The sequence below is a fragment of the Branchiostoma lanceolatum genome, chromosome 14 (assembly GCF_035083965.1).
Source record: "Branchiostoma lanceolatum isolate klBraLanc5 chromosome 14, klBraLanc5.hap2, whole genome shotgun sequence".
NCBI classification, from domain to species: Eukaryota; Metazoa; Chordata; class Leptocardii; order Amphioxiformes; family Branchiostomatidae; genus Branchiostoma; species Branchiostoma lanceolatum.
The window spans coordinates 65077-79231 of record NC_089735.1 but is presented as its reverse complement, the minus strand read 5'-3'; the positions used below and the strand labels follow the sequence as shown (position 1 = coordinate 79231).

Sequence of the window (14155 nt, the reverse complement as noted above, 5' to 3'; positions counted from 1 at the left end):
TAAACGTGAGCTAGAACTATATGTTACAACTATAATCACTAGTAACATAAAAAAGTTTACTTGTCTGCAAAAAATTATTGTTTAGAATTATTTGCTGTATTAGTTGATTAACGTTATTTGTGATAATTTTAACGCGCTTTGAAGCGGTTTCAAGATGGCTGCCCCCAGGGAGATGAAAGATTTCGGATTTTAGTTTTCCGGCCAGTATTTCAGCTTGTTCTGAGTGCTGACCGTCTTCACGTGGTCCTACCATAAATCCGCATGATGTTTGCCACCTTGGTATTTAGGAAAAGTTCCGTTATTCAGGTAAGACTGTTGTTTGTTTGAGGGAAGGAGGTGGGGAGGGGGGCGTAACCTAACTATAGCTATATTAAAGTGCCGAGACAACCATCGTCACAACAACAAGGATTTGTGTTTTTGATATGTGACACGTTTTCTAATATGGGATTGTCCATTATTATAAAGATTGTACATCGCAAGGCTTCTAATGTTTTTTTGCATTGCAGTCTGAGAAGAATGTTTGCAGCGCATTTTGCAACGTAAAATCAGCTTGTTTTTTAAATGACTATTAATTTAGAATAACTGAACTGTGTTATAACTAGTCCCTTCCGTTAACTGAGTAATTGATTGTTTTGCTAAATTTGGACCACTCACCCCAGGAAAGGGACGGAACGTTAAGCCACGGCCCACTGTTCATTGTCCAAAAGAGCTAGTGGAATTCCGCTGGTACAATGAAGTTCCTGTAAATACTACATATAGCACCTGTCTTCTCTGGTACGACCAGTAAAACAATACATGTAGATTTTAAGTGAGCTAAATTGGTTCAAAATCACTTTGACTTTCCTTTTTTCCTGCAGGTTCTGACCCCGATGTCGCGGCTGTGGGGTCGGCCCAGCTGCCGCCATGTCGCCACCAGCAGACTGCAGGTTTCCTTCACCAGAACGTTTCTCCTCAGGAGTCCCACTCACCCGCTATCCCAGGGTGCTTCCTGTCTCCCAGCCTGCAGACAGTCTTCCGCAGAACCCACAAACTTTCACCTCTGTAACATGACACCTCAACAGGCCTCCGCAGAACCCACAAACTTTCACCTCTGTAACATGAGACCTCAACAGGCCTCCGCAGAACCCACAAACTTTCACCTCTGTAACATGAGACCTCAACAGGCCTCCGCAGAACCCTCAAACTTTCACCTCTGTAACATGAGACCTCAACAGGCCTCCGCAGAACCCACAAACTTTCACCTCTGTAACATGAGACCTCAACAGGCCTCAATCTTACCCAGGATTTTCTCAAGAAATAGGACGTTTCTCCCAATCACTCTTCCCTGCCTGACACCTCAGGATGTCTCCAGTCTTGTTGCTAAGAGACACGTCTCCACGGAGACGGCCGCGCCCCCGTCGGGCTGGTATGCGGACATGTTTGGCCCGGAGTCACCCCCCGTGCGGGCGGCCATGGGGCTGCTGGAGCAGGTGCACCTCCACACCGGCCTGCCCTGGTGGGCCACCATCGCCATGACGACGGTGGCGCTGCGGCTGGGCCTGACCCTCCCGCTGGCGGTGTACCAGGCGCACGTGATCGCCCGCGTCGAGACACTCCAGCCCGAGCTCGCCCGGTTCGCCGCCGCGCTGCGCCGACGGGTCGCCATCGCCGGGCAGCAGCGCGGCTGGACCGAGAAACAGATGAGGGCAAAGTTCAATGTCAAGGTCAGTGGCAGCAGAGGCAAGGTCACACTTTAATCCGAATGGCCACTTTACCAGGAGAGGAGATCGTACTGTTCTCAGTAAAGAAAGCATAACATTCAGTACTTTCTAATTCCTCTTAATGCAGAACCATTTTTCCAGTTTATTATCAGAAATGTCTGTACTTATTGTTGAATGTTGAAATCCTCCCTGTAGATGCGAGAATTCCGCACGTCGCTGTTCATCCGAGACAACTGCCACCCGTTTAAGGGCAGCCTGCTGGTGTGGGTGCAGCTCCCGCTCTTCATCTGTGTGTCCTTCGCTCTCAGGCACATGACTGGCACCTTCCAGGGCGCACAGGGGGCAGGTAGGTGGGGAGGGGGGTTAGTAGGCTGGGGGGGGGGGCGTATACATGTGGAAGGGGGACCCTGCTGGTGTGTGTGTGTGTGGGGGGGGGGGCGGGGTTTGGGTTAGGGGGTGGCTCATGACTGCCACCTTCCAGGGGGCAGGTAGGTGGGGAGGGGGGTATGTGGGGTTTTCTTTTTTATGTCCATGAATAGCTTCATCATTACATGCATGTGGCAGGTCACCTGTCCACAGCACTTTGGTTCAATAGCGGATGAAGATTGGTCACCAGTGAGGTGAATCTTTGAGTTGGAGAACAGTTGATTTCTGGTGTAACCTTCCTCCCCTTCCCAGCCTCCCCCGTCCTGCAGCCGGACATGGCCTCCCAGGGGGCCCTGTGGTTCACTGACCTGACGGCCGCTGACCCCACCCTGCTGCTGCCCGTCCTGCTGGGAACCCTCAACCTGCTCATCGTGGAGGTGAGTCATGTCATATGTGCACATATAATACATACTCCATGCACACACACATGCACACACACACATGCACACACACACACGTACATGTACATGTATGCCTGCCTTTAGATGCACAGCCTGTATGACTGTGTATGTCTGCCTTTAGATGCACAGCCTGTATGACTGTGTATGTCTGCCTTTAGATGCACAGCCTGTATGACTGTGTATGTCTGCCTTTAGATGCACAGCCTGTATGATCGTGTATGTCTGCCTTTAGATGCACAGCCTGTATGACTGTGTATGTCTGCCTTTAGATGCACAGCCTGTATGACTGTGTATGTCTGCCTTTAGATGCACAGCCTGTATGACTGTGTATGTCTGCCTTTAGATGCACAGCCTGTATGACTGTGTATGTCTGCCTTTAGATGCACAGCCTGTATGACCGTGTATGTCTGCCTTTAGATACACAGCCTGTATGACTGTGTATGTCTGCCTTTAGATGCACAGCCTGTATGATCGTGTATGTCTGCCTTTAGATGCACAGCCTGTATGACTGTGTATGTCTGCCTTTAGATGCACAGCCTGTATGACTGTGTATGTCTGCCTTAAGATGCACAGCCTGTATGACTGTGTATGTCTGCCTTTAGATGCACAGCCTGTATGACTGTGTATGTCTGCCTTTAGATGCACAGCCTGTAAGACTGTATGTCTGCCTTTAGATGCACAGCCTGTATGACTGTGTATGTCTGCCTTTAGATGCACAGCCTGTATGACTGTGTATGTCTGCCTTTAGATGCACAGCCTGTATGACCGTGTATGTCTGCCTTTAGATGCACAGCCTGTATGACCGTGTATGTCTGCCTTTAGATGCACAGCCTGTATGACTGTGTATGTCTGCCTTTAGATGCACAGCCTGTATGACTGTGTATGTCTGCCTTTAGATGCACAGCCTGTAAGACTGTATGTCTGCCTTTAGATGCACAGCCTCCAGCAGACAGAGAAGACTCGGACTCAGAAAGTCGTCACCAACTTCTTCAGGGGCGTGTCTGTCGTCATGGTGATGGTGGCAGCCTACATGCCAGCGGTAGGAACCTTTTCACAATGGCCAATAATCAATAATCAGCCTGGTAATCAATATCACCTCCCAGTGGCCCCCTGCTGTACATGGCACCTCCCAGTGCCCCCCTGCTGTACATGGCACCTCCCAGTGCCCCCCTGCTGTACATGGCACCTCCCAGTGCCCCCCTGCTGTACATGGCACATCCCAGTGCCCCCTGCTGTACATGGCACATCCCAGTGCCCCCCTGCCGTACATGGCACCTCCCAGTGCCCCCCTGCTGTACATGGCACATCCCAGTTCCCCCCCTGCTGTACATGGCACCTCCCGCACATGTGTTTGATGATTTTAGATGTCAAAATGTAGCCTTTAAACATGTCTACTGATTGTGTAATACACAAGTCAAGATTGTGCAATACACAAGTCAAGATTGTGCATCGGACCAGAACTGTTTTTAACTGCAACAGGCTGATAAATCCTTTTATCCCCCTTCCCGCAGGCCATGACGCTCTATTGGACGTCTTCTTCAGCTGTCGGGCTCACCCAAAACATCCTCCTCAAGTTGCCACGGTTACGGAAAGCCTGTCGCATCCCCCCCACCCCCAGGGACTCCCCCACCCCCTTCCGAGATATGGCCGCCACCGCACGGCAGAAACTTGGACGGGAGGGAAAACCGCCAGGAAAATCCTGACAGCAGAGAGCTGATAACTTCGGCTTCTGTGGAGCAGCAATCTGCCCTAATGTGGCCGTGGTGAAGATCGTGTTACAGCTGTTATAACTGGAAGCCTTCATCGTCCTCTTCATAAGTGTTATAACTGTCCAAAATAAAACAATCATGGAATAGCACACTTCAGGTCATGAGAATGTCTCCTTTTCTAAGGCTTTTATTCAAGTTTAAAAACAATAAATAACATTGGCATCAATAAACTACACATCTGGTATTGCAGTTTATTTGTCCCTAACATTGAAGCTGTTACTTTCTCTCTGACACTAGAACTACATAATATATTAATAGGCTCTTATATAAGCCCTACAATGACGATTATTTTTAAAAGTGTTAAATAGTTTTCATAACCTGTGAGCAAGGAGATGCTACAAATAAAACTTCCCATCATGTTGTACATTCTGCCCAGATCTCATCTATCAACATCTATTTTTCTATTGCTTCTTTAAAAATAAAATTTCTCTGGTTTCATTTATTTAGGCAGACAGCACACGTACATTCAGGACCAATAAATAGATCTCATAAACAAGTCAATACCGACAGCAGCCACCTGGCCCGTCAGCTGCAGCTGGCTTGCTCTATAGAAAACTTCTATTTTGTAAGTTTATATTCTTTCTTTCTGTTCCTCTTCCTTCTTTCTGTTAAAAATAGTCTACACGTTCTCAAAGGCAACCTATCGTTAAAATGACATTTTGAGTTTTTCAGTGGATAATAAAACATTGCAGATGCTGTGCAGACTGTGCAGATAATCAGACATTCAGGTGCCGTCCAGGTTACGGTAATCAGATTTCTGAGACTACTGTTTGGTTTGCCAGATCATCCTAAACTAAAAAATGGACTTCTGTGGACTTGTAACTTCCTTTACATCATATGGATCAACCCGATCCATCTCCAGGGGTGGGCAGCACTGAAGTGCCCTGGTCTGTCATGTGGGGTACCGGAGCAGTCCATTTATATCCAGGGGTGGGCAGCACTGAAGTGCCCTGGTCTGTCATGTGGGGTACCGGAGCAGTCCATTTATATCCAGGGGTGTGCAGCACTGAAGTGCCCTGGTCTGTCATGTGGGGTACCGGAGCAGTCCATTTATATCCAGGGGTGGGCAGCACTGAAGTGCCCTGGTCTGTCATGTGGGGTACCGGAGCAGTCCATTTATATCCAGGGGTGTGCAGCACTGAAGTGCCCTGGTCTGTCATGTGGGGTACCCGAGCAGTCCATTTATATCCAGGGGTGTGCATGGTTGGTCAGGAGAGTTTGGAGCTTTGAGCAGGGTTTTGTGAGTTTGGAGTTTGCATGTTTTGTTGTGAGTTTTGGGTTGGTTTTTGTGAGTTTTGTGAGGCTGGATGGTCCATCCCGAGGAGCTGTTTGCACATCTCGTACACGCAGAAGGACATGGCGACCTGCGGAATGACCCGGAGATAGTTCACGCTGATCCCGCGGTACAGCCCGTGTTTCACGCCGTCCGTCCGGTAAACCGTCAGCAGGGTCCGCACACAACCACTGGAGGAGAAGAGAAGAGAGCATGTCAACATCGTCTAATGAATCTCTTCTGGTGACTTACTGTCAGGTATCACTGACACTTACCGTCAGGCATTACTGACACTTACTGTCAGGCATTACTGACACTTACTGTCAGGCATTACTGACACTTACTGTCAGGCATTACTGACACTTACTGTCAGGCATCACTGACCAACATCGTCTCATCATACATCCCTTCTGGTGACTTACTGTCAGACATTACTGACACTTACCGTCAGGCATTACTGACATTTACTGTCAGGCATCACTGACACCGTCATCCATTACTGACCAACATCGTCTCATCATACATCCCTTCTGGTGACTTACTGTCAGACATTACTGACACTTACTGTCAGACATTACTGTCAGACATTACTGACACTTACTGTCAGACATTACTGACCAACATTGTCTCATCATACATCCCTTCTGGTGACTTACTGTCAGACATTACTGACACTGAATTTGAAGATTTGTCAGATTCAAGAAAAGGCAAAATACCCAAGCAAACAGCCAACAAACTAGAATCTAGACAACGTGCAAATTAGTCCGGCACAAAGCAGACATAAACAGCTGCAGGAGGAAGCTGTTATTCGGTATGCAGACATGAGGGTAACCAGTAGGGGGCGCACCTGAACTTCTCAGCGTTGGAGGTCAGCACTGCCAGCTGCATCCTTCTTCTGGTCACGTCCAGGGGGTACCTGAGGTCAAACAGACGGAGTAAAGAAATGAAAACAACAACAATGGCAAAACTTATTACCTTTGCTTATTGCCTGTACTTAGTGCCTGTGCTTAGTGCCTGTGCTTAGTGCCTGTACTTAGTGTCTGTGCTTAGTGTCTGTGCTTAGTGCCTGTTGTGCTTAGTGCCTGTTGTGCTTAGTGCCTGTTGTGCTTAGTGCCTGTTGTGCTTAGTGCCTGTTGTGCTTAGTGCCTGTGCTTAGTGCCTGTGCTTATTGCCTGTACTTAGTGCCTGTGCTTAGTGCCTGTGCTTAGTGCCTGTACTTATTGCCTGTACTTATTGCCTGTGCTTAGTGCCTGTGCTTAGTGCCTGTACTTAGTGTCTGTGCTTATTGCCTGTACTTAGTGCCTGTACTTAGTGCCTGTACTTAGTGCCTGTACTTATTGCCTGTACTTAGTGCCTGTGCTTAGTGCCTGTGCTTAGTGCCTGTGCTTAGTGTCTGTGCTTAGTGCCTGTTGTGCTTAGTGCCTGTTGTGCTTAGTGCCTGTTGTGCTTAGTGCCTGTGCTTATTGCCTATGCTTAGTGTCTGTACTTAGTGCCTGTTGTGCTTAGTGCCTGTGCTTATTGCCTATGCTTAGTGTCTGTGCTTAGTGCCTGTTGTGCTTAGTGTCTGTGCTTAGTGTCTGTGCTTATTGCCTGTGCTTAGTGTCTGTACTTAGTGTCTGTACTTAGTGTCTGTGCTTATTGCCTGTGCTTAGTGTCTGTGCTTAGTGCCTGTACTTAGTGTCTGTACTTAGTGCCTGTGCTTAGTGCCTGTGCTTAGTGCCTGTGCTTAGTGTCTGTGCTTAGTGCCTGTTGTGCTTAGTGCCTGTTGTGCTTAGTGCCTGTTGTGCTTAGTGCCTGTTGTGCTTAGTGCCTGTTGTGCTTAGTGCCTGTTGTGCTTAGTGCCTGTGCTTATTGCCTATGCTTAGTGCCTGTACTTACGATACAGTCTGTGCGATAGCGCCGGCGACCCCTCCCAACACAAGGTTGACCGGAGCACGCAGAGCCCTGTCGTCGTCATGACGACCATGCTGCAGGAGTATCCGCGGACCGCTCTCCAGCAGCAGCTGCTTCAACGTGTCAAAGGTGAAGAACGACAGACCTGCGAGGGGCAACAGGGGTAAGGACATGTCAAAGGTCAAGGACAGACTTGTCCAAGGTAGCAGGGGTCAGGACATGTCAAAGGTCAAGGACAGACGTGCAAGGCAGCAGGGGTCAGGACATGTCAAAGGTGAAGAACAACAGACGTGTGTAGGTAGAAGGGGTCAGGACATGTCAAAGGTGTCAAATGTCAAACAAACAGGGGGACCAGGCATAGCAACCTAACAATCTAATGGAGATCTCAATAAACAAACAAACAAACCTAAGTATATCAGAAATGGGTTATACCACTCACCTGAGTAGGGAACCATGCCGATGAGAGTCGGTACGAAGCCCCTGTAGAAGGCCAGGATGCCCCCCTCCCGTGCCCAGATGGTTCGGAACGTGTGCCAAATCCCCTCGTACAGGTGTTCACCTTTGACCTGGAACATGAGCCGCACGCGCACCATGTCGAGAGGGTAGGTCAGGATGACGGCGGCCATTCCGCCCAGCGAGCCCGCCAGCAGCTTGGCCAGGTGGGGGTGGTTCAGCGCTGGTGTGAGGGTCTGCATGGGGAGGAAACAAACATGGTTCAGCACTGGTGTGAGGGTCTGCATGGGGAGGAAACAATCATGGTTCAGCATTGGTGTGAGGGTCTACATGGGGAGGAAACAATCATGGTTCAGCACTGGTGTGAGGGTCTGCATGGGGAGGAAACAATCATGGTTCAGCACTGGTGTGAGGGTCTGCATGGGGAGGAAACAAACATTGTTCAGCACTGGTGTGAGGGTCTGCATGGGGAGGAAACAAACATGGTTCAGCACTGGTGTGAGGGTCTGCATGGGGAGGAAACAAACATGGTTCAGCATTGGTGTGAGGGTCTGCATGGGTAGGAAACAATCATGGTTCAGCACTGGTGTGAGGGTCTGCATGGGGAGGAAACAAACATGGTTCAGCACTGGTGTGAGGGTCTGCATGGGGAGGAAACAAACATGGTTCAGCATTGGTGTGAGGGTCTGCATGGGGAGGAAACAAACATGGTTCAGCACTGGTGTGAGGGTCTGCATGGGGAGGAAACAAACATGGTTCAGCGCAGGTGTGAGGGTCTGCATGGGGAGGAAACAATCATGGTTCAGCATTAGTGTGAGGGTCTGCATGGGGAGGAAACAATCATGGTTCAGTGCAGGAGTGAGGGTCTGCATGGGGAGGAAACAAACATGGTCCAGCGCAGGTGTGAGGGTCTGCATGGGGAGGAAACAAACATGGTCCAGCGCAGGTGTGAGGGTCTGCATGGGGAGTTGCTATGCAGTTGCTCACTTCTGACTTCACACTTCTGCTCAGGTCAGGTGACATAGGCTTCGGGTCAATCAACTTGAGAGGGACCGAAGGACTGGTCAAAAGCTTGTTGGTATCAAAGAGCTTTGCTTTGTGCACTGATAACATTTAATTCATTAAAATGTGACTGTTGTAGTGAGGACTGGAGTAATTTTCAAGATCCTTTGTTCCAGTTAAAGACTAGCGTACCATCACACACACGCAAGCACAGACACATGCACACACATGTACACACACACACAGACACATGTACACACACACATATTTGATGTTTCTGACCTTTTTGAACTGTTCAAAGGCCATGAACTGCACGGCTCCGTAGGGGAAGATTCGCACCATCTGACACCAGTTCCCCTTGTACCATCCTCGCACGCCCTCCCGCCTCCAGATGGCATCCAGGGTGGAGTAAATACCTGCAGAATAGAGCACGACATTTCATAACAGTACTAAAGGACAGTACTGCAGAACGGTACTGCAGAACGGCACTGCAGAACGGCACTGCAGAACGGCACTGCAGAACGGTACTGGAGAACATGCAGTACTGCAGAACGGCACTGCAGAAAGGCACTGCAGAACGGCACTGCAGAACGGCACTGCAGAACGGCACTGCAGAACAGTATAGAACAGTACTATAGAATAGTATGAGACATTCTACAATGATTCACACAGCAAGCTATATGGTAGATAGGAGTAGCTTTGAAGCTGGAGACATTAAAACATCCGAAACCTGCGGTCTTACTCAATCCTTCAGCTTAACCTTGTCCCTACTGCCTAGCTCCATAGCAATTACGAGTGTGCTACCAAATGGCTCCCTTGTTCAGGTTCCTGTACCTTAACCCATGAACCTGTGTCTTTGCTTAGGTACAAAGCTAATGAAGCTACTAGTATGCAACAATACAAAGACATATACTACATACATACATACATACATACATACATACATACATACATACATACATACATACATGGTTAAACTTTTAGCGAGGTGAAGCGTATATAGTATACTAGTAGAGTAAAAAGATCTGACCTAAGTGTTTGTAGTGGCTGTTGTGAGCCTGGAGAAGGATCTTAGTTCTGTCTAACGGAGCCACGGCAGTTTTTGCACAGCAGCTGGCGATGCCTGGAAAACAACACAAAACAAAAAACACATTACTCTTGGTGAAGCTTTAACAGTGAGGATGCATGCAAAAGACTAACTTATGATTATACAAATAATGATTATGGAAATGACTTTAATCTTGATGAACTATGAATAATAATACAAACCTGATTTTTTAAATTCACAAAAAGTCTTAATTACCTTGAAGGGTTCATGAGGACATGAGCGGCACTATGGTACTACAAGCTACAGGCCGAGAGTGCCGCGGCGACTGTTGGAGGGCTTCTCTCGCCCCCTCCAGATCCCCAGCGCCCTCTTACCCCTTCCCCCTAACCACCCCTCCATATCCCCTCTCGCCCCTTCGCTTCCTACATCCCTCTCCCTCGCCCCCCTCCCTCGCCCCCCTCCCCACTTCCTAAAGCGTGTACCCCGGCCCACCTCCAGCTAGCAGGGCCTTGGCCCACTCCGGCACCCGTTCCAGCGGGCCATCCCTGCTGCCCGCCCCGCGGGCCTCCCCGCTGCTCGGCCGGCGGACCGGACCGGGTCGCCCCGCGTCGTTCTGCGGGCTGAAGTGCCGCTCGCCCCGGAAGCACGTCAGACTGAAGCCGCTAGGAGCCGGACCCGCGACCTCGCCCATGTTCTCACACATTCCAGTCTGCAGAGACTTGCGTCACTCACGGCAGCCACAGGAGAAAGTGGTCATGTTCTTAAAGGCAGAAAATACAAGAAACAACGCAAGAGAAAGTGGAAATCCGGGAATGCCTTTCGCCACCTGTGCACCGGCCGGCTTGCAACGGTCTGTAGCCTGATTCAGGGCGCGGTGACGTCACTTCCGGATCTGAGTCACCCACGGGTGCGGAAGAAGGCAGGAACAAGTTAAACATCGGATCACATCAATTAATCAATCTATATATTGATTAACTTGTTTTTGTTTTTCTATTGGTTTGGCTGTACCAAAACGTTCATCATCATCAGTCGACGTGCTTTCGCTAGGACAGGGTTATACCGCCCTTTTTACGGGGTGACATAAGATCACATAACTTTAGAGTGTCAGTTTGCATTGAATGGACATTGAATGGACAATAGCACGCGCATACACACACCGCATGGATCGCTTTTAACGTGTTTTATTGTTGTATTCAATGAAGATCTGAATGGGGGGTTCCTGACAACGCCGACGGTAAACTAGAGTTCCACGAACCCATACCTTCGCCGACTGATGTTAGCCTTTTTGAGTGACTTATCATAAATGTTTTCCATTTATTATGCAAATAAGGGCCTCATTTGCATGAATTATGTCTTCTCTACCCAAATAACACAAGTTGTTCAAAGTATAAAAGTCTTATCTTAGCAAAGAAGGCCATTGTAGCATTTCCTCATAAATTATGTAAATGAGGCCCTCATTTGCATGATTTGCATCCGATAATGTCCACATTTACTCAACTTCCAAATGCTGCAAGTATTAAATCCCCATCATTTTACCATTATAGAGTTAAAATATTTTGCCACTGATTATGCAAATTAGGTAGTCATTTACACAATCTACTCTCCCTCCCAAGAGCTATTATCTACCACTCAAAAATGGGGGCCCAAAATAATTTCGAGGTCTCAAGAAGACCTACTCACCTATCAAGTATGAAGACAATCCATTCAGGCATTCTTGCGTTATCGTGTACAAAGAAGGTCTAGGACACAAACTTTGAAAGTCGCAAACTGTGCCCCCAAACTCCGTAGGCATGTCTAGTTGGCGAATTTCTGTTATTTTCCAGCGCCATGTGGAGCCTGGTAGAGGCTAAGCTAATAAGAGGGCCGACCAGACCATACATAGAGCAAGGAGGTTATAGACTCCTTGCATAGAGGGTCCGGTCATCATAAGATGTAGTTCGGGTTACAACGCATGTAGAGGGTTTGCGGAAAAGGCTGGGCTGTCTACCTGGCCTGGCTAGCTGGCCTGTCTACCTGGCCTGTCTACCACGTCAGGCTACTCAGATCCCCCCATTCATACCCCCACAAATTTTCAGACACGTATGCAGCTGCGCCCTCTAGCGGAATGTATCCAAACTACACACAGTGCATGGTATAGCATATAGCGTATTGACCAGAAATCTATAAGTAAAGTCATGCCCGTAGCCAGGGGGGGTTCGGGGGGTTCGGACGAACCCCCCCATTGGCTTGAAGGTCCACTTTCACAGGCTTGAAGGTCCACTTTTTAATGTTCAAGTTTTTTTTCAAGGTGGACTTATTTGTATCACCAGCAATGCCACTGAGGCTAGGATCCTAGAAAAAACTTTGTCTCTGATTTTTCCTCTGAAATTCTCTCAAAGACACAGGAAATACCCTTTCAAAAGGTTCAATTGTTAGAAATTGAAACGCTCAAGGGTCCACTTTTTATCGTCCACGGGTTTTTATAAGTTTTTTTTTTTCAAGGTGGATCTATTTGTATCACCAACGGAGCTGAAATCCTAGAAAAACTGCTAACTTTGTCTCTGATTTCTTCATTTGAAATCCTCTCAAAAACACAGGAAATGCCATATCAGAAGGTTCAAATTTTAAAATTTCCCGGGGGGGCATACCCCCGGACCCCCCTAGGAAGCTCGCGCCTGCGGCGCTCGTCTCGCGCCTACGGCGCTCGCTGGTCCCTTAAAAATTAAAAAGAACCCCCCCATTCAAAATCCTGGCTACGGGCATGAAAGTAGATATTTCGGTTTACTTTTGTGAATTTCTATTATATAAAGGGTATGCAAGCAGATAAACAGTATCAATGACAGAGAAGGAAACGGTTCTCGTAGTTGGTGCAGCGAACCGCGATACTACATGTAGCAGTTTGGCTAAACAAAGGAACCACGTAACCGGAGGCTTGGCTATAGGCGAAAAAACAGATGTTGCCAGAGGGCGGGCCAGAGTATGTCCCCTGGCATCAAAACAGAGTGGAGAGGCTATGTGAGCACGTGGCTATCGGCGGAAGTTGACAGACTAAAAATGACTGTCATTTTCCCTTCATGTTATCGAAGATCTTATAGTCATCATCGTACAGTATTGTCTCTAAACAAACGCAAGTCCTTTCGTAAAGGTGTGTGTGACATTAAACACATGAACTATGAGCTTCAGTCTTGTAATATACTTATAACTAGAATTAAAGCTTCACAGCCGCGTATCTATAATATTTTCAGCGTTTTGCGCTGGAGAGTTACGACATTTTGTTGGATAAAGGGTAGCATTTGAAGCATGAAAAATAACACTAACATACTCTACAACTAGTGTTTTTCCGTCACAAACAAACTCAGTCTTTTCAAAATCTTCAAAATTCATTTTGCCGATTGGTGCTGTGCTAACAATAGTGGAAGTATCGTTGACGCTGTCTTGCGTTTTACGTTTGTGACCACATGGAAAATCACATGATCGAAAAATATGGCGGAACGCGGAGAAGTTCTAAACAGCGCATGCCGTGTTAGCTCGAATTATCCAAGAATAGATACACTCGCAAGACACAGGTGTGGGCTTTTGTAAATTTCAAGAAACATTTTTTGTATCTCATTCTGGAATATTCCGTGCTCCACACTGAGAAATTCAGCCGAGTTGAAGGCCATGTTGGCAATTAGCTCGTCAATCCCCCCCTAAAGCGTGAAATTCAAACCGATTTTTCAGTCGTCAGTTGTTGGTGATTACGAGCTTAGAGACATGCTGCGACCTTGCTGTTTTCAAGATACGAACTTGAATAGTCCATTGTTATCATATACGGGCACGTACTTATGAATGAGCGCCGTATGCAAACCCACTGCTAACGTTACATCTTTACGGTATGAAATGTCAGTGTTATAAACCATGAATTGAACTACTCGCTGGATGAACTCACACCTACAAAGTTTATGAAGAGTGACGGGCTAACAAAGATCTATCTCGCTAGTTACACTGTCGGCCCAGAGACCCTTCCGGATCGACCTGATGCACACCATCGTATGATGGACGTGTGTACGACCTTATCTCCACAAAGGTTGATGAAAGTTAACGCTACATGTCATCAAATTACATGCCAGGGGACATACTCGGGCCCGCCCTCTGGCAACATCTGTTTTTTCGCCCACAGCCAGGCCTCCGGTTACGTTCCTTTGTTTAGCCAAACTGCAAGTATCGCGGTT

The 14155-nt window shown here is 47.9% G+C and overlaps 2 protein-coding genes across 2 annotated transcripts; one reads left to right on the top strand and one right to left on the bottom strand.

Annotated features, from left to right (window-relative positions):
- Positions 1–24: 24 nt before the first annotated feature.
- Positions 25–4660, top strand: LOC136448229 (cytochrome c oxidase assembly protein COX18, mitochondrial-like). Its single transcript, XM_066447510.1, has 6 exons — positions 25–306; positions 858–1703; positions 1896–2046; positions 2379–2503; positions 3459–3566; positions 4039–4660. Exons 1-6 carry the CDS (start codon positions 262–264, stop codon positions 4228–4230), a joined length of 1467 nt encoding a protein of 488 aa, XP_066303607.1. The 5' UTR covers positions 25–261; the 3' UTR covers positions 4231–4660.
- On the bottom strand, positions 4395–10870 carry LOC136448230 (solute carrier family 25 member 16-like). The gene is made up of 7 exons (XM_066447511.1): positions 10458–10870; positions 9948–10040; positions 9200–9333; positions 7902–8151; positions 7448–7607; positions 6417–6485; positions 4395–5760 (listed from the first exon to the last, which is right to left on the bottom strand). The coding sequence occupies exons 1-7, from the start codon at positions 10666–10668 to the stop codon at positions 5505–5507; spliced, it is 1173 nt and encodes a 390-aa protein (XP_066303608.1). The 5' UTR covers positions 10669–10870; the 3' UTR covers positions 4395–5504.
- Between the last annotated feature and the right edge of the window lie 3285 nt (positions 10871–14155).